Source organism: Pholis gunnellus (assembly GCF_910591455.1).
Source record: "Pholis gunnellus genome assembly, chromosome: 15".
NCBI lineage: Eukaryota > Metazoa > Chordata > Actinopteri > Perciformes > Pholidae > Pholis > Pholis gunnellus.
In genome coordinates, this window is record NC_136542.1 from 15,791,726 (window position 1) to 15,818,916 (window position 27,191).

The 27,191-nt window shown below is 47.0% G+C and overlaps 1 protein-coding gene across 3 annotated transcripts in view; it reads right to left on the reverse strand.

Moving 5' to 3' along the window:
• Positions 1-15,854: 15,854 nt before the first annotated feature.
• The window catches only part of runx3 (RUNX family transcription factor 3), a gene marked incomplete at its 5' end in the record, with an annotated part of 46,030 nt that continues 34,693 nt past the window's right edge, over positions 15,855-27,191 (reverse strand). For 2 of the 3 annotated variants that reach the window (XM_079174816.1, XM_079174818.1), the window contains 2 exons: positions 15,855-17,813; positions 22,562-22,636. In XM_079174816.1, the coding sequence (XP_079030942.1) occupies positions 17,335-17,813; positions 22,562-22,636 (554 nt within the window). In that variant the 3' untranslated portion in view covers positions 15,855-17,334. The remainder of the gene's footprint in view (positions 17,814-22,561; positions 22,637-27,191) is intronic. The other variant, XM_079174817.1, reaches the window with a different exon arrangement.

The following is a 27,191-nucleotide window of genomic DNA, read 5'->3' on the forward strand; positions in this document are numbered from 1 at the left end:
TCGATTTGTATTTATGGCCTCCGTGTTTTTAGATTAGTGTTCTTATCCCACAACAAAGACCTAAAGGCCAAGACCTTAAAGCGTATAGTGGCGAGGCTACTTTGACCTGAGTCATGTTGTAATCACTCCAGTGGCTCATAAGCAGCCTTTTATCTCTAGTCTTTAACATCTTTACAGTTAAGCTTGAAGGTTCTTTCCTGACCGTGAAAACACTTTGACAACTTCTTTGTTTAAAAAACTGTTAACCGTATCTCGTAGCCCTTCAGGCCTCAACTGTTTTATTATTCATGGTCAAAATGTCTTCAGTGGGGAAAGAAAAAGGCATATTGCACCTGTCCTCTTATCTTCCCTAAAGCACCAGTGTAATTGATGTAACATTTTGCATTGGAGTGATATAGAAGTTGCATGAATTTCATTGTCACAAATCAGGTTCTTACCAGCTTTAGGACCAATTATGAAAATGGCAAAAAGCAGAATTTATAATGTTTTGTTTTACACGGGTAATCCATATTCAGACCTTTTCGACCTTCAGCATAAACACGGCCCAAGTATGCCGCAGAGGAAAAAGAAGTCTATTATTTTACTCTTTTAAAGATCAAATCAATTGAAAATGAATGTAAGGGTATGTGATATTGGATTTCTTGCTTTACTTGTTAATCACTGATACAGCAATACACAAAAGTTTGGGAACCCCTGGGCCAAAGCACGTTTGTTTACAGCTCTCTCCCTCTCCTAGGAATGTCCCATGTGGGTGTCCACCCGCTGTGGGCTCCACCTTCCCTGTCGATGGAGCTTGTTTTTCAGTCTGTTCTGCGAGGACGATTGCAGCCAACTTTTGCAAGAGTTTTAAGAGCGAGAGAAAAAAAAGAAAAAAGTATGGGGGCGTACAGTTTTTGGATGCTCCCCAGATCATTAAAGTGTCACGTTTCAACCACAGACATTCGCTACTCCCTTACTGGTGAACACGCAGACACAGCCTCCACTTGAAATTCACAGGGAAGAAAATTCACCCATAAGACAGACAGACGTGTGTGTGTGTGTGTGTGTGAGAGAGAGAGAGAGTGAGGTAAGAGAAGACAACAAGGCTGGCTATCATTCAGACCACACACTCATTACAAGCAGGGTGAGTGTATTAGTGTAATTGGGTAATGAAGGTGAGGCCAGGAGGGGCTGAGTATTGTTTCTCAAACATGTTGACTGTGTGGGTGTGTGTGTGTGTGTGTGTGTGTGTGCGTGTGTGTAAAGAGCAGGGCTATATTACACACCATGAGAGGGAGCCAACAAGTCAGCTAAACTCACACGCAGGTTACAGTCACAGTTGCTTCCCTGGGTTTTTCTTTGTTAGGATGAGAAAACATGGAGCGCATTTTCTTTACATTCATGTCCATCAACCAGTTGTGTATTTTCCTGTTGCTCAATATGCTCAGTGGAGCCTTTTTTTCAATTTGGCATTGACTTTTGCTGCAGTGCCAGTTCAGTTTGCCGGTTTTACACAACACCCATTTATACAGCTGGCTAAATATTGACACTGGTAAAGTAGCTCGCTCAAGGGTACACACGGTGATATCCCAAATGGGTTTTGGAGCTACAATGTGTGAAAACCCTTCTTTGCATATGGACTCTGTGCACCTGACATTTGATGTGGCTGCATGGTGTTGTGTTTAGGTTTACCCTGTTGACCGTTGAACATGTAGAAAATTCATGGCTGCAAGTACATCGGGATTCTCTCCGTTTGAAAATAATAACTTATGATGTGAACTATCTTTTCATTTTTAATTTGCACATAATATTCCATTCATACACGTTATCTAACCTCCATCGTTACAGCTAAATTAAAGGAAAGGATGAATGTTATTGTCACTGACAGTTTTCAAAGTTTATACTGTGGGAAACAGGTAAGGCCTGACATTATCAGTTTAATACTGTGTGTGAGCCTCAATAGCCCTGAGGCTGGACTTTATTGTGGTTCTGCTGGAGAGGGGGCACATACATAAATCTTTTAATTATCATTTTTTTTATGACAAATACATCATCTAACAAAGAGTGAGTTTTATTTGAAAATATTAGACTTCATGATGTTATTCGTCGATTCACGAAAAAGACAAAGATTGAGGACACAGCTGTAAAAATGAAAAGATTATTTTTGTGACCCCCTCAGATTTATCCTGTAACACTTTGTGGGGCCCCGACCCGCAGGTTTGAAACCAAATGCCTTTAAGGTGACATTAAGCCCTGATATTATGTGGTAAGTTGCCTATCGTGGTGGTAATAATGACGTGGCCACGGAAGCATTGCTAATTCTGCAGCTAGGCCTACAGCATTCAACGAATTAAAATGTGAATTAGGAAACAAAAGCTTTGTGACGTCAAGCAGCCAGGAGCCAAAGCGTGGGCTTCATGGCCCACCGTGAAGCCCTTTGAAAGAGTTTGTAGCTGTCAAAACACAGTGTAAGACAGCAAACTTGTGTGACTTATGAAGTGTTACATTAATAATGGCTGCATTCCACTCAGGTGTTCTCAACAGTTCCTGCACAGTGGCAGGCAGGATACTGGCACACTGAAATGGAACCAGCCAGTAAATGAATGTCATTAGTTCCACACCATAATGTTTGCTGGTGAGAAAGGGCTACAAAAAGACAAAAAAAACAATTGATATGACAACACTGTAATTGCATTCGTGGCTGCCCGCCACAGTAGCTCGTTAATATTCAGAAAATAGCTGCTGTGTGTGTGTGTGTGTGTGTGTGTGTCCACACTAGTGTGTGAATCAGTGGGCACGTTAGCTAATGAGCCAATCAGAGCCAGGCAGTGAAACACAGCGGCTGCCCGGTCTGGCACGAGACCACTCTGGTGTGTCGTTTTGCGTGTGTTTGCTTGCTAACTTCAGGCATGTCTGCCACAGTGCCGCGAGCCTCACCGCCCCCACAATGACTCCCGTGCCCTCTATGTGCTCCTCGCGTCTTCAGCAACGTTGGCCTTTCTTCAGCAAATATGTTGGCGTCCGCTCGCGACTCTCAAAACACTCCTTCGCCTGTGACTTGTTAGCGCGAGCGCCGAGGCCTGTGTCGACGCTCCGAAAAAGGTGCGCTTCTGTTGCCAAACTTCTTCACGTCGTAGCACAAGCTGTCATTAACCCATCATCCCGTTCAGTCTTTTTTTGGCAGCAACACAAGGGGTTTTGTCCGTTCGGCATATAGTTACGCATACGTGGGCCTATATATCTTGATAGCTCTGAAAAAACACATCAACATGCTGAAAGTGATGCAGAGTGGCACACTGGAGGAAAGCGTGAAACTCTAGAATATTCTTATGTATTTGGTTTGTTTTTCAGACTGGGTTCAAAGGCAGTGAAGCTCAATAGTTTGGCAACTTTTTTTTCCGGTGTGAAGGCTTGAATAAATGGTCCACGTGTTATTAGAGGTGCATTTTTAAAGGTTGAGTTGCACCCAAATTACCGAAAACTATATTTTCTCAAGTCAACGTCGATGCAATGCAGGGGACAAGAATTGTTTGTGGGGTCCATTGTTACTCTGGATACTCCACAGAACAGCAGTGGTGGAGAAAGTCGTCATATTTTACTTAAATGTATGAGCAAAACCACACCATCACACACACAAGTAAAAGTCCTACATTAAAAATGTTAAAAGTACTCAAAATGCAGAAAATGACCCCTGTGAGGGTCAAACTGTTGTTATTGGTTTATTCTTACTGATGCTATAATGCGTTAAGATGTTATTGTTCATCCAAGTGAAGCTAATTTTGACTGTGTTTATATACTTTTGGGCACCTTGCTGTATAACAGTGCATCAAATTGTACTCTAGTAAAGTATAAGTATAAAATTCAGTGCTCGAGTAAACACACTTGCATTCCACTGCTGGTGAGATTTCTTTTTGTGTTTTTTCTTTGAGCAGCATATTTAAAATTCCTCTCTCCTCTTTTTGTGTCAGGGTAGACGCAGATGGGTATCTCCAAACCTTGGCAAAGGGAACCAAAACTACACGATCTGCATGGCTAGGTGCACGCAGCGCACAGGTAGGTCGGAAAATGTGTAAACGTGTGTTTTGGTTGAGCCGACCCTTCATTTGAAGTTGACCGCGGTTTCAAAGGCGGTTCATTTTAATTGAAGGGAAGCTCCACAGACTGTTCCTTCGGCGTGTATCCTCCTTGAGAGGCCGTCTTCCATTGGGTGCCCTCTGCAACAAAACACTGTCACTCCTTTATTTGAGCCTTGCAAGGGTCCAATGTGGCCATGCAAGTGGAGTTCACAGTGGTGTTCATTGTGGCATCAGCCACCCCAATAACTCCCAGACCACCAAATAACCGCCCAGCTTATCTGCCCCGCTCCAGCGCCTGCAGTCAACCAGTCAGGGTGGGTTTTGTGTGCTCACGTTGTTTATTTTAGCCCCCATTAAAATGTGGTGGGGTGGCTTTCTCTCTCGCCGGAGCTCAGTGGCTACTGTGGTGGGGAGATAGGGGACTGTGGTGGTACCCCCTTGGGGCGGCCCACAAAAAGGCTGTCTCACCCCCTTCCCCTTGCTTGCCACTCACCCCATCTGGGTCCTGCAGTCACACTCTGTGGCAGAGCTGCGGTTAGCTGCTGCCTGTTGGCTGGTTAAAGAGGCACAATGAGGGTCCAAGGATACAAACGTCAAGAAGGAGAAGCGCTGTTCACCACAGACGCCACTAGAGGGTGCTCGGCCACAGTGAGCTGAAAATGGGGGGGGGGGGGGGGGGGGGCACTCTCAAAGCTGGCAGTGACTATTCTCCAGGGGGTTTGTTCTTATCTCCTTTACATGCTCAGCACTTTTTCACAGGAAGCATGAGGGAGGTTTTACTTGTGTGTGTGTATGAGGGATAAGGAGAGATGTGGGTCTTAAATTAAAGTAAGTGGGGTTTTAAAGACAAAAAGAGTTACTATGAGTCCCTGTCAGCTGTGTACTTGAAAGACACCTTGTGACATCAGGTATTTCATACCTCCAGGGGCCTTTGTCGAGGTTGTTTGCTCTCTTTGTGAGACTACAATAGTGGGCTGTTTTATTTAGTCTGCGACGGGAAAAACTATTAGACATAAAAGACTTTGCTCTGTCAGCAACCCCCCCCCCCCCCCCCCCCCCCCCCACCCCCCACCCCCCACCCCACCCCCCACACACACACACACACACACACACACACACACACACCTTAGCTGCACACACAGAGGAAGACTTACCTTGCAGTTTATGTTATGTTAGTGTGTCAAAGCCCGCGGCGAACATATCTGTCTGGTATGTGGTGGATTATTGCTGTGTCTGTGCGCTTGTGCATCCGCGTAACACTACGTGTCTGCATGTGTGAACCATACTGCTGTTGTTCCTTTTTTTTTTAAAGGAATCAGGAAATGTCTGTTGGGTGTGTTGATAATCCCAGGTGTGTGTGCGTGTGTGTGTGTGTGTGTGTGTATGCGTGTGCACATGAGAGACTCTGTGCTTGAACGTCTTTGTGCTAAAGTGAACTAGCAGGTTCCCTTTCAGAGCTATATGGCACATCTAGAGGGAAAGAGAGGAGGTCTTTTGAAGTTTTTTTTGGTTCTGCCATCCGTCTCCAGCTCACTGGCTTTCTTTTCATGCCAGCCGTTGCAGAGGCCAGGCTCGTTAAAGAGAAACGCCCCGGCTGGCTCCTCCCTGCCGCGTCGCCATGGCGAAATGACAACAGACTCTGCGCTCACGTGACCCTGCTGACAGTAACGCTCCTCTCTGTGTCGCCTTTGGCTTGTCTGTGATGTTACAACAGTTGTCAGAAGCAGCTGAAGTGCACAACCATGACTTAAGAGTACAGGTAGAAACGGGCGAGCAGAGACGCCTCGGGTTAGAGGCAATTAATGGACGTTAATGAACGCATGCGCCCACGCTGCAAGTGCTGGCCCTCCGTCCCCTGGTTACTCCTCTCTGATCTGAACCAAAGTGTCTCCTTTACTCGCCAGCAGCCATAGAGGATGCTGTGACATTTCGCTTTAACACTAGAGGAGGAAAGGAGGAGGAGATGTATTGATTGCCCTCAGCTGCTCCTTCATAGCCTGCGTGCGTGGATTGTGTTGGCTAAGCCCAAGCCTAATGGCTTTTTAGACTTCCATTAGGTCGTTGCAGGCAGCGTGGTTTAAGTAAGTAACAAAAGGCTCTGTCAGAATGCTTTAAGCATTAATAAGACGGTCGGTGTTACCTCTCCAGCCTGTCAGCTCATCAGGAACGCACAAGTGGAAGATCACGAGGCACAGAAAGGCTGGTTTACTGGCGTCACTTCCAGCGTTTCTTTTGGCCTCGCTGTTCTTGGTAAGCCCAGAGTCCGATTAGTTTTTATTCATTTGGGAATTTGTTTTCGATTGAGCAGTGAAAGCCGCGGCTCACTCACACCGTAAACCCTGCGTGGCGTCCCTGGACCCCGCGTGCAGTAAAAATAAATCCCGTCTCACACTGACAGACGTGTGAGGGAGTGCCAGGAGTTGTGAACGTTCGTACGGTTCCCTTAACGAGGAGAGACCCATTGGCTCGATACCGGCAAAGGGGGCTCGATAGCGATGGGGTTACAAGCGCGTCGCTTGGTGTTGTATGGGAACCGCAGGCCTAAACCGGCATGAAAGCCAGAGTCTGTTGGGCTCTTTTCGGGGAGTTCTTTTTGTTTGTTGTTGAGCTGCTTTATGTTCTGCTCCCTTAAACCATCTTGCTTTTATAAAAGTTGTTTATTAGGAGCAAGGTCCCTCTCTTTTGCAGAGAACAGGGCTGTGGCCGACGCCGGTTTTTCGACTCCCTGTAATTATTGGGTCGGGTTGGCTTTGATGGCTGGCGTTTTGATATGCAGAGAGGCTGCACATATCTAATAGGAGCGTGGGCTGACACATACGCCCAGATGTGCTCAAATACATGCACATATACACTCGCTTCTCCAACAGTATTTCACACATGATCACATTAGTTTGATTCTGTTTCACCGGCCCATGTGTGTGTGTGTGTGTGTGTGTGTGTGTGTGTGTAGCTCCTCTGCTGTCTGGATATCGTGTGGTGTGTTTCCCCCTGGTCTGCCTGTCTTTTCTGTGTCCCTGCAATCCCTCAAAGTCCGGGGCTTTAATGCACCGCTTACCATATTTTTCCGCCGCGATGACTGTCGCTTTGCCGGGAAGGGCGTCACGTTGTGTGTATGTGCGTGCACTTGTGCCATTTTTGGAAGCGTCCCTGTGTTTTCTCTGCACCGGCGCTACGGAAGCCTCCTGGGTCCGTATTCTGCTGCCCACATACCCCAGAATCTTGCTTTGGTTGGAAGTGTGTCTGTTTTTATTTCCAGCCATCGTAAAGAAGACAAACTCCTCTACTGTCTCCCCCCCATCCTATATTAACAAGCTGTGTTTGGCCCTGGACTCACCATAACGGGTCCGCTCTGCGCTGCCGCCGGCTACAGTAAAAATCAACACCTCCTCTACCTCAGACTGAGACTTTTCAATGTGTGGATCCAGTTTCCCCCCCAAACATCTGCAGGTTTCAATCTCAGTTGCTTGCTTGGCAGACTAGATCCAATTTGATATTATGCAATAATACACTGAATGTCACCTACCTTTTTAATCTATATATTCTATCCTTATAGCTGTGCATTTGTTGGCAGTTATTTTACAGGGTAGCCCTTCAGTGCCACCTGAGGAATATCTCAGAGCTGCTCCAAGACAAGGACAGATCTACACTACCCTTCTCATTGGCTGGCTGCTCTCAGGTCTGCCAACCAAGCAGGAAACAATCGAAGGGCCAAAACAATGAGCTGGCTGCAGATCAGTAGGGCCCCGCTCGGCCTCTCGCAGACGCTACGTCTTGTTTCCTTCTTGATTACTCACGCCTGCCTGATGAGCGGCGCACGAAGAAAACCCCTCTCCGTCTGCCTGTCCGTGAGAGACATCACAAAGAACAGGCTTTTTTTTGTAGGAGACTGGTTTTGATTTGGAGGCTGGAATGCCTTTGTGATAATGTCGCTAGATTTGTTGGCAGGGGTGTGATGGATGCGTGTAAGACAAAAGGAGAAGCTCGCTCTTGGGGGGGGGGGGGGTTAGGATGCGTTTATGCTCATGAATCAGACCACATTCAGGTATTAGAAGCTTTCTGAATATTGTGTTGTTGGGTGTGCTGGTGAGCTTTTTCTGTGCTGATTTATGTCGGTTTTCCGCTGATGGGCTTCCAGGGTCTGGCCATAAACAGCCTTTAAACGGGGGAATAGCAGCGCTGGCACTGAAGTCCAAACTGTATTACCACCCACAAGCATGCTGATCGCCTGCTGTGAGCTCGGTCCCCTTTTCGCCTGGCCCTCACTCTAGCTCCCACCACTGCTCGTTATCCCCCTTCCCCGCCAGGCCGGAGGTAGGAAATCAAACCAATTACGGTTGTATTTAAAGAAAATTGGAGCAGGGCCGGAAAAGTGGGGGCATTTCCAAAAACCACAAAAAGAAAACTGCAGGGCCGCTCTTTGGCAAAATACAGGGTGACCGTGGTGCAGAGTGAAATGGCACTTCTCAGAAAACACAAAGAGAAATAGATTGTTTGATTTAGTGAATAAGCAATGAACATCTTCTTTATCTAGATAACACATGGCGAGGCAGTCACACACACATTACCAACTCAACGTCGACCAAAGAAGTCCATCATTTCTTTCGGCGTCCTCAATAATCTGTTTCTGTGTCCGTCTCGGTGAGTGAGATTGATGGGTTTTGTCTCTCTGGTGGATCTGTTTGATGGATAGTTTTTCTGGTTTGTGTTCGGGTCTGCCGTGCCCTGCTGCGAGCGGCCTGCCAGAGAAGGCCGCACTTCATGACGTGGCTGAATACGCCAAGACGTCCCGGAGCTTCAAATCCTCCTTGGCTCGCTCTGCTGCTGCAGACCCTGCTGGGGTTCAGCACAGGGCCCCTCATGAAGCCCAAACACCTGCCGGCTTCAAACCGGGGGAGGATCAAGTTTTTGTATTGCACGCGCATGATCCTTTGGCCGGCGTGTGTCACAGTCCGGGGGCCATCTTTAAAGCCCCAAAAAAAGCTTGTCTGGGATCAGCGTTGTAGTTGATCTGATGTATTCTCTCTTCTTTACCTCTCTCTCTGATCCTCCTCCTCGCTGTCGTCTCTCAGGAAAACCCCCTCATTACGAGGCCCTGGATGTAAATGTTTCATTTTTCATCCACCCCACAAGCCCTCTTTGTTCCACGGGCCATTTAGCTGTTATATTTCAGCACTTAAAAGCAATTATTCCTAAATATGAATGCTCCCCAACAGACGTCTACAGACACTCAAAAGATACCTTTCTCCCTTCATCTTCCTCTCTGCCTCATGGGCAAAGACAAAAGGAGGAGAAATCAAGGTGTCTGGTGTCTGTAGACCAACACACATGAGGCGCTTCGCTGCATGGATGTGTGTAAACTCACACACACGTAGACACACACACACACACACACACACTCATCCCTGATGATAGGCCTTTGTCCGTGCAGGTGCATGCACAGAGAAGAAAAAAACCCCACACACAAACTGTTTACTTCACACACACACACACACACCGTAAAGAGTGTAAGATGAGCTCCCATTAAGGATGAAAACAAACCAGTGAGTGGGTGGTGTCCCCCGAGGAACTCCACAGTCACTATAGTGGAACCGTGGAACCATGGGAACTGCTTAGCAGAGGCCTGCGGGGCCGCAGACACGGGGGTGTGTAATACCGCCACACACACACACAGTGCAGACTGGAGATGGAAACACTAAAGCGATTTTAGTCACCTCACCTGTCTGACAACAACAATAGCTGACACTTCATTGGGTGTCAGCAGCAGCCTGATTTATTCAGACTTGGCTTCGATCGCCGTGACGGCAGTGTTTACGCTCAAAGTGCCAAAATAGCAACGAAACTGACTGTTACAGAAGGACTTTTTGATTTAAGAAAGATGATGACAGACAGGTTTTTTTTTTTTTCTTTTTGCAAAGTTGCAGGTCTGCGGCGCTTCAGCGGTTTTCACCGGTTTCTCTTCAGCCACGCGAGCCATTACTGGTGGAAGCTTGTTAAGTCGTCTGGGTGGCGGTCAGCCGGACAGACGCAGAACTTGGGGACAAACAATCGAAGCCGTGCATTTATCAGACTGCGTCGCCTTCAAAAGTAGATAGTGGGAACGAGAAAAGGAAAGGACGATGCCAGCTATTAGAGGCCGTTCACGTTCCCACGTGATCCAAAACAGACTTGAGCAATCATCCTCATTTTGCTCACCACTTGCGTACATGGGGGAAAAAAGGAAGGGAGATAGAAAGATAGAAAGTGTGTATGTGAACCGCCTATTTCGCGTGTTCCCCTGCTTGAGCAGGAAGTGAACAGAGACCTGGTCCACAGGGATCTCTGTTTCCCCTTCTCGCCTTCTTACCCCCCCCCCCCCCCCCCCCCCCCCCCCCCCCCACTCAGGACCCAAACGTGATGGGGGAGAGCCTGGCAAGGAGCTACAGTGTGTGTGTTTATGGCTCTGTGTGTGTGTGTGTGTGTGTGTGTGTGTGTGTGTGTGTGTGTGTGTGTGTGTGTGTGTTAATTTCCTGTTTTATAGAGGAAGCAGTGTTCGCATGTACAGATCGTTATTCCGATTTTCTCTGTGAGAAAATAAATAAAAGACTATGTCAATTCTCATGCATCTGTATGGGAAACGACTAGCATTGTTTCTGGGAATCTGCCCCTCACTCTCTTTGTGAAAAAACATCTTTTGGTTCACTGGTAAAGTGCAAATGCAATGACTGAATCAGACTTTGAAAAGCGTGTAATTTCATTATTTCAGCCAAAGAAGATTCCTTAAACACTACAAGCTATTATCCTCAAATATCAAATGGTCTTTCTTTCCCTAACGTACTAATTAAATTAAGGCCAGATTGGTTAGTCACAGCAAGCTGTGGTCGTTATGCAACAACAAGCCGTCAGGGCATCTAAATGAAAGTTTGCTGCCGTGGTCTTACCCAGAATACCCTCTAACCATGTTCTGGGCCACAGGTCCACGATGCTGTGGTCTGTTGGGTTTCTGCGTATAAATGTATTAAGGCCTTCTTCTGGTTTTGACTCATTTACATGTCTTGGTTTCCTCTGAAGAGATGAGTGGGCAAGGATGACTCAGTTCAGCAGAAGATTGTTTAGAGCGTCGCCTTCAACTTCTCCACACTATGCGGGCACTTCTTTGTAGGACTGCTACCTTGTCAATGGGGCACTTGTAAGATCCTTCGAATCGCTGGAGCATAATTTGAGTAAAAAAAACTTTGTCTAAGATAAATGGTCTGAAAAGCTTCGTTGAAATACTTTTTAGAAGTAGTGGGATGAAATGGACAAAATAGATGTTGGTTGATGCTAACGGACAGATTTGCCAAACAGAAAGACATTGATTGAAATAGGTAAAGGTACATTGGAAATAAGTGTAAACATCTTGTATGTGTGTATATATATGTATTTTTAAATTTTTTATTCCTGTTCTTTCCGATAACTTGCTTGAAAGAATATTTTGACAATTAATCAATTATCATAACAGTTCATTTTCTGTCAATCTAAGAATCAATTAACTGACCAATTGCTTCAGCTCTTTTAATCTTGCATCCTAAATGTAGAGTAATTCTGTGTTTGCCGTTTTCATATAACTTGACAATCTCAGTCTCACACACGATGGTGACCTTAAATCCATGGAGGCAGCGCTCCGGATCGAACCCGACAGTGAGTGAGAGTTTCTGCAAGTGCCTCTTGTAAGCTTTCAGTGATCCTCTGGGTCTGAGCGGGAACGGAGTCCCGGCCCCCACGGAGAGTTCGCTCCACTGTGGGAACTTGGAGCCGCCTGTTGTGCCGTAACACGGGGCGGTCTCCGTAGACCCAGCGTGGATGAGAAACTACCTTCACTGGGATCCCGTCTGAACGAGGAGAACCCTCTTTCTCTTTTCTGTCTTCGGTCTCTCCCTCCACATGCCGCTCCCTGTCAGCGAGGCAGCACTAGTCATCAGTGTGAGAACGGTTGCATCACAGCTCTCGCGGTTTCTTAGCCCCCTGGCCCCTGCGTTTCTCGGTCGATCTGTGGGAACCCTGATTTTGGACGGCAGCCTCTGTTCCCACCAACGGTCTGGTTAGAAAATAGACTTCTGGTCGTGTACCAGGCACCCAAACCAAGCCGGTTCTAGCCCGCTCCTTCTCACGGGTTTGGGGGGGGGAGAGGTCAGCTGCTACAGAGGAGGCCCTAATGGGTTTCGTATGCAGGTACCGCAGAAGCGACACGGGATACTGTGTTCATGAGAAATGAGAGGGTTTAGACGATTCTGTGCCCTTTCCAAGAAACACTCCCTCTCTGTCTGTTCTTCCTCTGTGTCCTGCATCTCTTTCTGTCTGTCTCTCGTTTGAATTTATAAATAGGGCTTTAATCTCTCTCATCTTTCTGATTAATTGAAGATAAAGCGGTGTCAGGGACAAGGCTCGATTTTGTTGCAGGAAAAAAAAAAATCAAGACACTGTGCTGTTCACCAGAACACATGATTGACTTGCCAAAGTATTTTTTCCCTCAATGATTCTCATTGTTTTAGCTCCTCGTTCCTGTGACGTCCACAATCATGCCCCCAGTTCTCTTTATGTTTCATCCACTTAAAAAGCAATTTTCTCCGTCGTCTTATAAACCAATTCATCATGCCTTTGACTACAATTACATCCAGACAAGCAGCCTCATCCAGGCAAGCGCTTCCACTCTTTCCTGTGGAGTTACAGTTTTCGGAAGAAGAACAGCATAACGGGGAACAGAGAGAAGATGGAAAAGAAAAAAAAAAGGATGGCTCATGCACGTCCATGACAAAGACGGAGCCAGATGAGAGCTCCCCTGCTCCCCACATGTGGACGGGAGAGTCGGGTCTCACAGAGTGTGTGAAGACAGCTGGAAAATTCCCCTGAGCCCGGCCTAATTGAAAGCTTATCATCTTCTCTTTGTGCTTCCTGAGCGGTGGGGGATCGGCGGGGAGAGAGCGACTCTTGTGATGAGACCTGGAGGAAATAGTTGGGAATGTTTTAAGCCGGTGCAGATCTGTCGTGCGCTCGCGCTGTGAAGTGGAGCTCAGGCTGTCTGGGTGGAGGCTGGTGTGAGATCTGTCAGCAGGGGATTGTGTGTGTGTGTGTGTGTGTGTGTGTGTGTGTGTGTGTGTGTGTGTGTGTGATTGTGTGTCAGTTGTCTTGTGCGTGCGTGGAAATGCTTTGAGTGTGCCGAGTTAATTGAATACAGTGTGTATCAAGGCTGCGTGTGTGCGTCCCGGGGCTTTGTTGTTCTGCCAACACTGCCCCCATAGAAGGCCCGACGCAGACACAGCCGAAGCCATACAGAAAGAAAGAAAGAAAGAAAGGAAGAAAGAAAGAAAGAAAGGAAGGATAGGTTGAATGAGAAGAGAGGATGAAAGAGACGAGCAACGAGCATAGATGCAGTACGGCAGAGTCTAAAGAGGGAGAATAAAAGAGTGACTAATTTGAAGAAGGAAAAACAAAGCGTTTCGAAGTGAAAGCCCTTTCATTGTACATCAACAGGTGGCATTAGTTTAAGAGGGAGGAATTGTGGGTATTGTATTTCAGGTTAACCACATGAGACATCGGAAATCAGACCACCCCACAAGGTAGCAAGTGTTCAATCTCGGCCTCAAACGGGCCAAACAGTTGCCATCAGCGCCAGATAAATTAACAACGGCATAGCTGGTAACAAAAAAAAAAAAAGAAAGTTGTCCGACATTCCAAACTTCTCCTGTGTTGTTTCAAACGAGTGACAACTCGCCGACGTGCGCTAACACGACGGCTGCCAGGGCAGTGTTGGATTCCTGAACTGCGCTTTATTTTCGGTCTGGGTACCACCGCGCTGACAGCCGAGGCATTTTCAAACCCCTGAGAAGTGTGGGTAATTGCCAGCGAGAGTCTGGCCAATGGGAGAGAAGAGGATAATTATTAAAGGGGAGGGGCTTATTGGGAAACGAGCTGCCAATGAACCGCCAGCGTTACGAGATGGAGGCAGTGGATGGTATGTGCTGTATGAGGCTAAATAAGAAGTTGGAAGAGCAGAATTTGTCGGGTCAGAATGTGCTGGCATGGAATTGGGTCCCACGGATGTTTATGGTGTGTTTTTATTTTTCTTTCCTGCTCGTTTGTCAGCTGATGCGATGGTGTCTGGGATTCTGGAGATGAATTATACCCTGTGCCTCCATGTTTAATGTTTTCACTCTCAACACTTCCACCCCGTTACAACCATAAAACACCTCCAAATCCAGACTTTTGAGCATCGAGTTTCAAAATTAAAGAACTGTTGTGGTACGCAGTAGTTTTTACAGTAAAGCGAGTAATGTTGACGAATGGGGTCATAAATGCTGAACCTAAATCTAATGTGGGTGTGATTTTTCTCAAGAGGCCACCTTCTTAAAGCTGAAAGACAAATGTGTTAATAACTCTCTCCTGGAGTCACTTTTATTGAATGAACAGCAGCTGTGGAGACCAAAGTGAGACACATGTTTTTTAATTAAAATGATTAAAAACTACATTATCCGCAAACTTTACAAGCACTCAATATGGAAGCATAAACGATGCCATTACATACATAGATGAGATTCTTAAATTAACATATCAGTTTCAGATGTACATGCTTTGAGCTTAAAGGGAAATGAAAGGAGCAGGATGAATCGACATGATGGTATATGTAAAGGAAACGGGGCATCTAGTGAAAAGAAAACCATTGAGAAAAACGTAACATTGTGCTCTTTTAATCCAATAGCAATGAAATACAAATCACTCGTACATTTTGGCGTCCTAGTTTTGCATAAAGAATGATATCGGAGATCAATCAAGACGCCAAAACTTCTTTCCCATCATCCTGACAGTATTACAGGCAGTTGTGAAGATCTTTGGTTTTTTTCTTTTTAAGGAACCACACAAGTATTACCAAGTAAACATGTGGTTTCTCTAGCTGCATGATTGTTGCCCATAATAAAGAAAGGTCCTCTTCTGTATAAAGACTCCAGAGGAGAGAGCAGGGAAACATGCTGTTCCTCTAAAGGGAGATACGAAGACATTGTTACTGATTGTTTACAAAGAAAGAGGAATAAGGCAGAGGGTCTTTATGTGAGATCTACAAAACACCTTGCATAACTGTTTTTTTTTTTTTTTTACCTGAGCTGCAAATACAAGCCTTTTTAGATCACTATTCACTTTGAAATTAAATCTCACTTTCGTAGCAACTAAATCTCTCCCAGTCATGGACACTACACCCCCCCCCCCCCCCCCCCCCGCCCCCCCTCATGTAGAAGCGCTTTCTAGTAGATATGAGACACCTGATAGCTGCTGTAAATGCCTTCACACAGCTCGTACCCAGCAGATCTGTGCAGGCGTGTGAATTATTGGCAGAGCCATGAGCCCCTGGCACCGCTGATCAGTAAATTAGACCAGAAAAGAGAGAATCAGGGCCATAAAGGCTTCAAAGCGCTCACTGATTTGACAGAACAAAGGGACCTGTGCACAACAAGGGAATTTTTTTCTTTTTCTTTTTTGCATAACTGCCCTTGGTGCTGGTAAGAAGATACCACTCTGACCCCCCCCCCCCCCCTCCTATCCCTTCATCCTCACACTCGTCCTCCTCCAGGGATAGGAGGATCACATGTGTAACTGCAGGGGAAAGGCCCTCCGGACAGGGGGAATGTGCACACACACACACACACCTGTGGTGCAGGAATGTGTGTGTGTGTGTATGTGTGTGTCTAATCGTGACATCATTAATTACGTGGCGATGGATTTGTTCAAAGGACACTTAAAGTGTGTTCAGTAGATCAAGTGAAGGAATATTTTAGTTAGGCAGAGTTTCAGATATTTGTAAATACATAACCAAAAAAAAAAGAAAATTCAAACATAGTGCAAAAATTAAGCGAATGGCTTATTTAGCGCAGGAAGGCAATTAGGAAATTGTTTAAAGGATCAGGGCTCTAGATACACCATCTCACTAACAGAATCTGTTGGGCGTGGTTCATAAGGAATAAAGGTTTTTAGTGCATCAAAGCTACATTGGAAGACAAAATAATTACATTAAAGTTTTTTTTTTTATAATTTAGTAGCAATATATTACACAAATTCCAAATTTATACTTAACAACAAAATAAGGCATATGTACTGTATATATATATATATATATATAAAAAAAGGAAAGGTAGAGAGAAATGCTTAAGGATTTTGGGTATATACGCACATTTCCTCACAATTTGGCTCAAATAAATATCAAAAGTAAACCGTGTCAATCCAGTTAAAAAATACCAGACTGTAACTTTTTTTCAGAAAAGGGCTTGGATTAGAAATGTAAGGGGAAAAAGTAAAAGAGTAGACACAACAGGACTGAAATATTCCTGCAGAAAAAAAAAAGAAACCAATTAATACCCCTCTGTGTTAGTCTTTTACATTCCTCAAAATATCCGCCATTGTCCTGTTGAAACTCGATGACACAGCAGAGGAGAATTCATTTCTCAAACATGTGAGTCCTGACAGATCAAAATGACTCTTCTCATGCGGCTATTGTGTTGAAAACATCCACTGCACACCGCGGCACCGAAGGCTAATGTGTCCGTTTTGGATAATAAATTAGGCAATGGAGGCGCTGCGTAAGTGCCGTGAGCACATGAAACAGCCCTGGATGTTTTCACAACTGACACGATATTCAACTCTCACAGAAATTAAAGCTTAAAAGGGGGCCGATTGCTACAGCAGTGCAGCCATGCCTCGCAAAGGATGTCGGAGCCACTCGGGTGGGTGGGTGGTGGGGGGAGCAAAACATCGGGCCGCTCTTCTCCTCCCGACCAAGAGGGTTGGATCAGTCTGAACAGTCCGTGGGACGAATGTCTGCTGTGGTTTTCCAGTTCATCATCAGCTGTTACTGATTGATCATACCGCCGTTGTCTTTTGTTCGTTTTGTCTTGTACCTGTTTACCTCAGACAAATGATCCTGAACCGTTACCATGGCTTCTCTAGTTTTACCCTCGCATCTATTTACAGTTTCAGCGGAACATCTTCTATGGCTTTGATTGTCCTTTTTTTTTTTTTTTTTTTAAGAGTACATGTTTTAGCACAGTGCAGGAGTTTACTCAAAATGTACAAAATACATGGAAGTCTTGAGAGATTTGGTAAAAGTCTTTAAAGCGAGTGCCGGAGAAATAAAAGACAAACATGCAGCATTTCTATATATTTTTTTTGCTTCTTTTTTTGGGGGGGGCTTTCAGTGTTCATGTTTTTTTTGTTCATCATCCTCTTTTACTTTTCCTCCCTCACCTCTCCTGCACCCTCTGATTGTCTAGCCGTCTGTCAGTCAGTAAGGCCTCCAGACGGACTCATCCAAGCGGCCCGAGGCGCTCATGGCAGTGGGGGAGTTGCTGTGGCTGCCGTCGGCCTCCACGCCCTCGCTCTGGTTGTTCAGGCCCGGGTTCATCAGGCTGTTGGTCCCTCCCGCGCCCGCGGCCCCTGAGCAGGACAGCAGGCGGGTGGGGGAGCGCTCTCCCCCGGTGTTCCCCGGCGCCACCATGGAGAACGGGTAGGGTCCGGAGCCCGTGCCGTAATACAGGTAGGAGTTGGACTGGAAGTTCTGGCTTTGGTTGTTTGAGTAGGGTGGCGGCAGATAGGTGTGGTATCTAGAGGAGGCTGACATGCTGAGGCCGCTGATGCCGGTGCTGGAGGTGTTGGTGGAGTAGAAGGCCCCCGGGTATTGCATACGGGGGTCTGAGAAGCGGGGGTCAGTCAGCGGCGACAGAGACGGGAAGGTGGTCCTCTGGTTGAAGAGGTCTGTAGTCCCTGTGGGCAGAAAGAAGGAAACAAAAGGTTAGAAAGAGTCCACTGATATTCAGCCATGAATGAAAAAGTGCTGCTGTGATTATGAAACAAGGGGCTCAGAGATTTCTCAATTTCTATTTCTATTCCAAAACAGAAAATCTCTCCAAAACCCCCAAGTCCGAGCTCGGATTTCCTGCAATACGTCTGCTCATGGAAATGTTTGCTCAAAGTAATGAACTGAGACATTTTTTTGCTTAATAACAGTCATCAAGCACTGACAGCACATCATCCCACAGCCCCGTACACAAGTCTGATATGAACGCCCCCCCCCCCCCCCCCCCCCCCCCCCCCGCCACATCCCTCCAACCTCTCCTTCAAAAGGAGAGCAACGTACGTTATTTTGTCTCTCTCGGAGCAATGAAAAGAGGCATTGTCGGGGCTGTGGGGTGTTTTGTATAAACACCGATGGCTTGTTGCTCTGATGTGCAACTCATAAATCATAGTTGGAGGCAGACGGTCACAATCGAAGACAGTCGTGGAGACGAGGAGACGGAAAAAGGGGAAAAAAGCAAAGGAATAGCCGCAAAGAGAAAAAAAACGAGTGTGTTTCTATGTGAATATCCTCGAAGCTAATGGGTATCACAGTCCGAGACCTGTCAGAGTTAACTGCTAAGTGTAATCTCACAGGTAACAGAGCACTGTGAACCCAGCTGTTCGTACTTCAATTTCACTGCACACTTACTAATTTACTGAGCTTACAAAGGGGGAAAAAAAGAAAATCGCTCGAGGGTTTGACTTGGCAGTTTGCTTCTCTAAAATGTTGGGCCTTTGCTGTCACCAACTTAGTACCTTCAATTATTACTTCTATGAAAACATTCACAGTATATCAGTTTCTGCAATGTGTCTTCATCTATTGTTTCTACTTCCACTAATTGCACGACATTATAATGATCACTCAGTGGTGTGAAAAAGTCAGACATGTCGTGTCTTCGTACTCGTGACACTCAAGACATTTTTGAAGGTGAGCTGGCCAACGGCCAGGCCGAAACACCTTTGTGCTTTAAACGCCCTCGACCTGGTTGAACAATGACGAGGCAGAGTTCCTCATACCTGATGTCAGCACACACCTGCTGCTTGTAACCACACACACACACACACACACACACACACACACACACACACACACACACACACACACACACACACACACACACACACACACACACACACACACCTCCGTCCATGGTCTCATTCGTTTGTCGGCGTGTGGCATTCATTCGGTCCAATGCGGCCACATGACTGCAAAGTGTAAAATGTGGATTTGGATGGCAGAGAAAAGAGAGCTTGTATTTGTGAAAAAAAGCAAGCGCTTGCACGCCATAGCCCTGAGGGGGGAGAATGCCAAACTTGCGTGCCACAGTCTCGTTGAAATGTCTTTTCCCTATGTCTGGAGAACTGGGTCCATTTTCAGCTGACAAAAAAAAAAGAAAAACCTGTTCCTTTGCAATTTCCATGGCCCATGCTATTTTTTTTGTTGCAACAGCACACTTCTGCAGTTGAATTTCCTCTTCTTTTTGGGATGAGGGAGTTTGGTGGTGGTGGGGGGGCTGTTTCTTTTTCCAGAGTCTACCAGGCACCGGAGTCGGGCTCCGTATCTGATTTCACGCGAGGAAAATCCGAGCCTTCAGCTGCTGTTGATTCGGGTGAAGTGGAGTCGGCCCACTAATTCCTACCGGACTCCCTTGCTCGTTCTCTCTCTCTCTCTCTCTCTCTCTCTCTGTCTCTTCATCTCTCTCTCTCTGTCTCTCTCTCTCTGTCTGTGCTAAATTTAGGCTTCAGGGTGAAGCTGGGGGAGGGGGAGGGGGGGGGGGGGGGGGGGGGGGGGGGACGTGTGGCGCAGGGACTTTGATGGCTCTGGCTGCTGCGGCCCACCCCGCTCACCATCTCCATTTAATTGGAGCCGGTGGAAACGTGTTGGCTAAACTGCGGTGGGGATCGACTCCTGTGTTCTGTCAGGGGAAACTGGACCGGACACTTATCACAACACCTTAATGGGCTTGTGCAGAATCAAGCAGTTGGCTCTGCGCCAGGAGGAGCCTGCTACCACCTTAAAACTCTCTCCAGCACAGTAGCTCCCTCTGGAGGAGAGGGCTAAACAAACTGTTTTGTAATTGAGAAGCAGAGTTTTTGCCGTCTGCTTTTTCTCTCCCTTAACCATGTTGCATACCTCACTGTGTCCCCACCCTCCCCCCACCCAGTATAAGTACAGGCCTCGCTGTTGTGGCTGTGGTAACGGTGGTGTATCCTTGGCAGAGAGGGGTCTTCCTAACTGAGCCTGGTAGTAGCTGCCTGTAACCTCTGCGGCCCGAAACCACACATGATCTCCATTAGGCTCATCTGAAACGTGTTGACTAAATTGCAGGGACAGGAGAGGGGATGGACCCCAGAGGGCGAGCTGGCACAGTCTGCTGTCTGTGATGTTCCCAGTCTACGTAGCGGGTAGCTGGGAATCGGGGCTTTTATAGAGAACATAGTGTTCCAGTGCTCCTTTTCCTCCTCGAGCTCTCGAGCACAGCGCCCCGCTCTTATTTTAATTCTGCGACGCCAAGGGTGGAGTCGTCCTCCTCCTTTCTGCTCAGCTCAAGAAGTCCACTAGTCCACAGTCAAGCGTGCAACCCAGATACGACCGGAGGTTTGCCTCATTTGCGTACGGGGAGAAACTGATTTTGGTTGTTAACATAAGGGCAAGTTTGAGGCGGTCATGTCTGTGTACGTAATGGTGCGCGGAGTTATGTGTGTTTGTGTGCGTGTCCGCATGTGGTGGACTCGGTGATGGGGAGATGCAAATACAGGCGCTCACCTGTGAAATGTTTACTCAGGCTTGATGCAAACTGTGACGGCCAGCGCCCAGGGAATGGTGTCTCAGGCAAATAAGTGGAGGGGGAGGAAACGAGAGTGGGCCCCGTCCAGCTCCGCACACTGTGCGCCGAGATTGTTTTCCCTCATACGATTGGCAAAGAAAGCGTGGCAGCTCCGCTTTCCGAACTGTAGAGCTTCTCTTTGATTTTTTTTTTTTCCTGACCGGTTTGGGTGGTTTCGAACGCTGCATGCCATGAGGATGAGCAATTATTGTCGATAAACAGGGCGATGGTGACGAGGCAACTCGATGCAAAGGTAGAGCTGCAGCCCAGGCCAAATAATAGGAGACCCAAATGAACACAAATGATCTCCAGGTGTTTATTTAAGCACCAAGGCTTTGGGGCCGGAGCATCATGTCGAATGCAAATGATAATCACCTCTGTACTGTGGCACCATGGTCGACAGCCCCAAAGCCTCATCCATGTTCGGCACCTCATCATGTGAGCACAGAGGATTTTGCATGTCGCCGACTTGTGACATGCAATACAAGCAAGGGTAAAGGAAGTTTGTGATTACAAAAAAGAAACCTGAGATTTTCCTAATGCGTCGACAAACAAGGTGGCGTGATGATTAATATGTTTGTTTGTTAAGTAAATTCTGTTCTATGAGAGATATGATACTTCCTCGTAAAGCCGCTGACGCAGTGTGTGTTTTGCTGACCCCGGACCGTGTGTACTGTTATTGTAAGGATAAAGGTATTTGAATACAAGTAGCATCATCATTTATTACACTTTCTTACATCTCCGTCATGTTTTCTTTAGGTCCCGGCATTTCCAGTTTTAGGCTGCAATGCCTCAAACATGTACTATCCGTGGCGTTCGATCACATTTTTTCACACCATCATGAACGTTTTGCTCCGCAGTGAATCTCTCGCTCGAAAATGCCTCGCACAAGCAGTAACACATGTAAATATGTTATTCCTGTGTCTCAATACTCCGCTTCAGGCGTCGTGTTATTTTTTTTGCTGAACGGCAGAAAAGAGAACAAGCTCGCTGAGCCGAATCCAAAAGTTTTTTTTTGTTTTTTTTAAATTCTTTGTATGTGTGTGTCTGCATGTGTGTCCTCAGTGTAGTGTGAGCGGATGACTCAGCACGTCTAGTGTGGTGTGGTGGTTTCCGGGATCGGGGACAGACTGAGGGGGCTGTTAGACAGCAGCAAGGGTCCAAATCGCCAAGGAAACAAATGAAAGAAAGACGGAGTGGGAGAGAAGGAAGAAGAAGGCAGGGTGGTGGCGTTTTAGGAATGTTCTGGGGTGTAGTAGGGCCCTACGGGCGAAACGAAACAGACTCAAAAATTGTCACACCGAATGGCACGCCCTGTGTTATGCCAGTCTTTCCCGCTTCTCCTCTTCAAGCATTGTATGTTTTAATTTGAAAGGCTGACGGAATGTCTAATTAGAATAGATTAGCTTTGGAAGTATTCAGTTTGTTCTTCAAGTGTACCATTTTGAAAGGTGTCAACACTTTCCACAGAGCCTCAATTATCTCCTCTGTATTTTTCGAGCCTGTTTGCTCGCACTTGATAATTAAGGGCCATTGCTTGCTAGTGACCGCACCCCTCGACGCTGCTCTTTGATTGGGCCGCGCGTGATGGTTATGTCTCAGCAACTAACGAGCACCCTTCAAAACAACTTTCTCATGGACACACACACACACACACACACACACACACACACAAAAGATTCGCACACATGCAATTCACATTAGATTTGCCGTTAAATTGGGACAGCTGAGCTTTACTCGAAGAAAAAGGTAAAAGAGAGGCTTGAAAGAGTTGCCAAAAAGCAAAAGTTAGACAGACGCCTGTGGCATAGTAAAACAGTCAGGAAGAAGGGCATTGCGGTGTCTCACCTGGCCATGGTCTCAGGTCCTCTTCCACCTTGCATGTCTTCAGAGCGGGGGCGTCCATTTGCTCCTGCCACAGGGCTGGTGTAACACACAATATGAACAATAGGTGAGCACTAGGATCTGCTTATTGGGAATAAGTCAGTGGAGTCTGTGCAGGAATGCAAAATCGTTTTTTTTTTGGTGGAGAAAATGTGCGGGTTGTATACGTGCACAGGGTGAGGAAGTCACTGCCTGCACCATAGAAATCTCAAGCACGGTCCAAAAACATCTCCCCATGACAGACTTGTCAAAACTGTCTTGACATCTGGCGGTTTGGAGATGTGTCTTCCTGTCACAGGTCGGCCTCTGCTGACTGAGCAGCGAGGACTGGGAAAGAGGAGGGGCGGGGTTTTTTTTCTCACCCGAGTGAGACCCGGCCTGGAAAAACATGCCTGGTGGGTGCATGGGAGATATTTTTGGGTCTTTCAAGGCGAGACACCAGAGGGGCCCAGCGGAGACCTGTGAAGCGCAGGACACTCGCTAGCCTGTCCAGCCGAGCTGTCAGGAAGCGAAGGAGGGTCGCGGACCCGCTGGCCCAGCGCGTGGGACCCTGCTTCACACTCCACGGCAACACCGCAGGAGGGCTGAACACAAACGGGGGCTGTTTGCTCTCGGGTCTGAGACGGTGCAGTTGTTAGGCGACTGCTAGCACGGAGCTCTGTGGACGCGGGGCAGACTCAGTCTGTTCCAAACTTTTTTTTTCCTCAAATGCATATCAATGTTTAAGACAAAAACCTGCATGTTAAAGAAAAATAGTTAACCCGTGGAGCTCTGCTTTTTAACGACCGCAGCAGTCAGCCATGTGGTATTGCTATGACTCTATGCCTTTTGCTGTTGAGATACCGCAATATAGTAAACTCCTAACCTCCTGTAGTGGCAATTAGGGCGGAGAAGGATGCCAGAAGCAGAGAGGAGGGGTGTGGGGGGGGGGGGTGTAGCGCTGGGCTGTTCACCTATAGCCGCACTGGGCTCAGCATGTGTAAGATCTGTGCTTCCCCTGGAGCTCCTCCACTTCCTCTGCAAAGACCCAAATCAGCACTCAGTCACCGAGAGGTCCCGCACTATACCTCACAATGGCAAATTCTTACACATAAATGGCCTTATTCAGAAAGGCTTGCAAGCAGCTGGTGCGATTCGCTCAAGAAAATAAACATTTCCTTCAAATATTTTGATTGGCCAGCAGACAACGTCAATACCAGAGGCACAGATTACCCCTGTTAATAAGAGGGCCGCCCCCCCCCCCCCCCCCTGGGCGGAGCCGAGGAGGTGGGGGAGGCGCAGGGGCAGAAGCGGCGACTGCGTCACTAATAAGCAGCTTTGGGTTGGTGCCAGCCGTAGTTTTTTTCGGGGGGGGGGGGACACACACAAATAAACACATGCACTGCTTTTTGAAGTGCATGTGTAGATGAAAGGGCTGGCTGAGAGGACGTTTGAGCCAAGATGGCGTCCATCCTCGTGACTCCGGATCCAGCAACGCCTCTGAGACATGTAAAGCGCCTGCCGTAATGAAGCGTGTCATTGAGACACAGTGAATGCCGGTCCTTGTGCTGGCTTCCTGTTTCGCTTAGGCCTTAGGCGTCGCAACGGGGAGAGAATGTGAGAGAGCAGGCAGGACAGAAAGAAAGACGCCAGCGAAGGGAAGGAGGGAGAAAGGGAGCGTGTTAGAGAGGGGAGGAACACGGCCTTGGCTCAGCTATGTGGGACATTTGATATGTCTTTTGGGCCCTCACTTATAACGTGAGCAAAAACAAACACATGGGGCTGAAAAATCCTATGTTCTCTTTGAGAGCTCGTCGTCCTCCCACCCTTCCCCTCTCCACAGACTCAATAGAGACTGTTCATGGCACACATGTAGTTTCTGTAATTGCTGAAATGTAAAACTCAGCCGGACTCTGATGTGAAATTATAACTTACACAAACAGTTGAGTCTGGTAAAAAACAACTTGCTCTCACTTCTCTTTTTCTTTTTCTTTCTTTTTTTTTCACCAAGGAGGCGGCTTCAAAAGATTTTTTTTTTTTTCTTTTTTGTCGAAGAACAAAAACATTTTCAGTTTGAATTATTCATCTCGGGGTCACAAAAAGAGAGTAACCACAAGTGAAGCTTTCAGGCACCATAACAAATAAACTCCGCGGCAGCCATTGACATATTATGTAAATAGCGGAGTGCAGAAGTAAAACAGAGTGTCTAAAGGACCGGTCCAGATTCCAGCTCCTTTTGGTTGTATTGGCCTCAGAGGGCCAGCTTCCTGCTCGGTTTTGGCAGAAATCAGCATGAAACCCAACTAGCGTGACGGCTCTACTCTAAAGTCCACACCACAGCTACCTGACGGTGCTAATTTCCTGTCTCGCGCTCGCTTCTAATTGGCTGATCATGTCATTCTGGATGTGTGAATTAGTGTGAGCCTCTCGGCCGCGGCGGTAGCAGAGTGCCGCCTCGAACCTAGGGGGGGGCCCGGCCGGCTTGTTTATGTGGTGTAAACAGTGTGGTCGCTGCGGACGAGGCGGGAGGGGCACTGCTGCATCGGGCCGGTCCTCCATCAAACAGGACTTTCTCAAGTGAAGTCCAGTCCAGAGGCCACGGCCTGAACATACTGGACAACAGGGCCAGAGCACAGCTGCGGCAGATGTGTGCCAGTGGTGCAAGGAGGAAGCCAGAGGTACTAACATTTATGGAAGTGTCATAAATAAAAAAAAGTTTTGCTTCTTTAAAATAGGACTTTAAAAAAAAAAAATGAAATGTATTATTTCTGCAAGATACTACTGACGTTTTTTAATAACACCACCACATGGGTCACACATTCAAACAGACCGGCGCACACACACACACACACACACACACACACACACACACACATTTGGGCCCTCATCAAAGCATCGAGCACTTGACTCGATGGCGGAACGTTATGCTAGTATCTGATACTCCTCTTCAGAGAGGAACACACAGGTGTTGGAACAAATAACATGTTAAATGATACCACCTCAAAAGTGCCAGGACTTTTTCTTTTTTTCTTTGGGTGATTAAATTGATACTTTATTTCTTCAGGACTGAAGCACCCCCCCTCCCCCCTCCCCCCTCCCCCCACCATTAAAACACATTTAAGTTAAAGGAGCCGCTTTCGTCTGGGCTGTCTGTTAGAGGCTGTGCCAGGGGCTTGTTGAGTTTTGTCTGCATTTGAAATGGAACGAGGTAAAACTGGAATCCGTTCTCCACTTGATGAAGAACATCTCATTTTCTACCATCGGTTTGCTCGGAAAGAACTGTGTATTATAAAACCAATGTCACAGTTAGAAGTTAAAGGACAAACTCCGCTCTGTCTGAGAGCAATTAAAAAGAGAAAAGAAACTGCCACCCACTAACACATAGTATACACATGTACCTCACTTGAGGTTTTGAAAACCAGAATAACAATTTAGTACTTGATTGTCAGAGTGTCAGATTTGCTTTACTGCACTAGTTGAACCGCGCATTGTCAACCACACACACACACACACACACACTCCCTCCCTCCGCCCCTCGCTGAGAATCATTCCACATGTCTAGCAGGCTTACCTGTGGCCACAGGAGAACAAAAACAAGCAGCGAATGCAGCGTCTGCCAGCGTGCAGGATTCCTGTCACTGCATGCACTGTAATGAGCTCTTAATTACCCTGTCTGTCTGGGGCACCAGCGGAGAAACTTGCAACACTAGCACACAATTGTGTATGTGTGTGTTTTTGTGTTTTCAATGTGCCTATGGTGCAATGGAGGTTTAAGAATCCAGGGTAGCGTTGAGCAGATGTCTGGAGACGCGTCGTGTTGACAAGAAAACTGAGACAGTATTTCATTGCTCAGACAACAATATGAAGCAAGGAGGCTTTAGGAGGAGATGACACTGTATTATTTTTTTTTCTTTTAGCTTTCTTCAAGGGGAGAAACACAAGTTTCCAGCCCCCGGATAATGGAAAACATCTTTTGTAACAGCGAGGCGGGAATCCGTGTAATTATAACGTGTTGATGGGCGATCTATCACCCGGCAATCCCCAAACAAACAGGCCCCGGGATTTAAAGTATCTGCAAAATACAACAGCGTCTGGCAGGGCTGCCAAAAGCAGAGACGTGTGTGCTGTTGATATGTAAACACCTCCCTGTGTCTCTGAACGGGATTTATTACAACAAGTCTATTTTTGTTTGAGCTTCGCTTGTAATGCCGTGTCGTTGTTGCCTGCGCGCGATTCCTACGCATACGGGAGCGACATACATCTGCGTTTCCAGCCCGCCACTCAGACGCTCCAGCGGATAGACGAGGTGGGAGGGAGAAGGGCCCGCTGCTCTGTTATTTAATTATTTTTTTACCGCTCCTGCCCTGCGGTATGCCGTCATGATGCTAATGCCACAGATTAAGGTGTGTGGTTTTTAACAGCCCTACCCCTCGTCTGTCTCACACACTCCTCGTAGACGGCCTCCAGTCACTCCAGTCAGTGGCAGCTGTAACGTCAAGCTCAAGGCCTTATACCGTCTCTGACAGCTCTAATGTTATGTTAAAGTGTTGTGTCTGCTCACGGTGTATGTACTGTACGTCTGTGTGTGTGTGTGTGTGTGTGTTGCAACATTGCA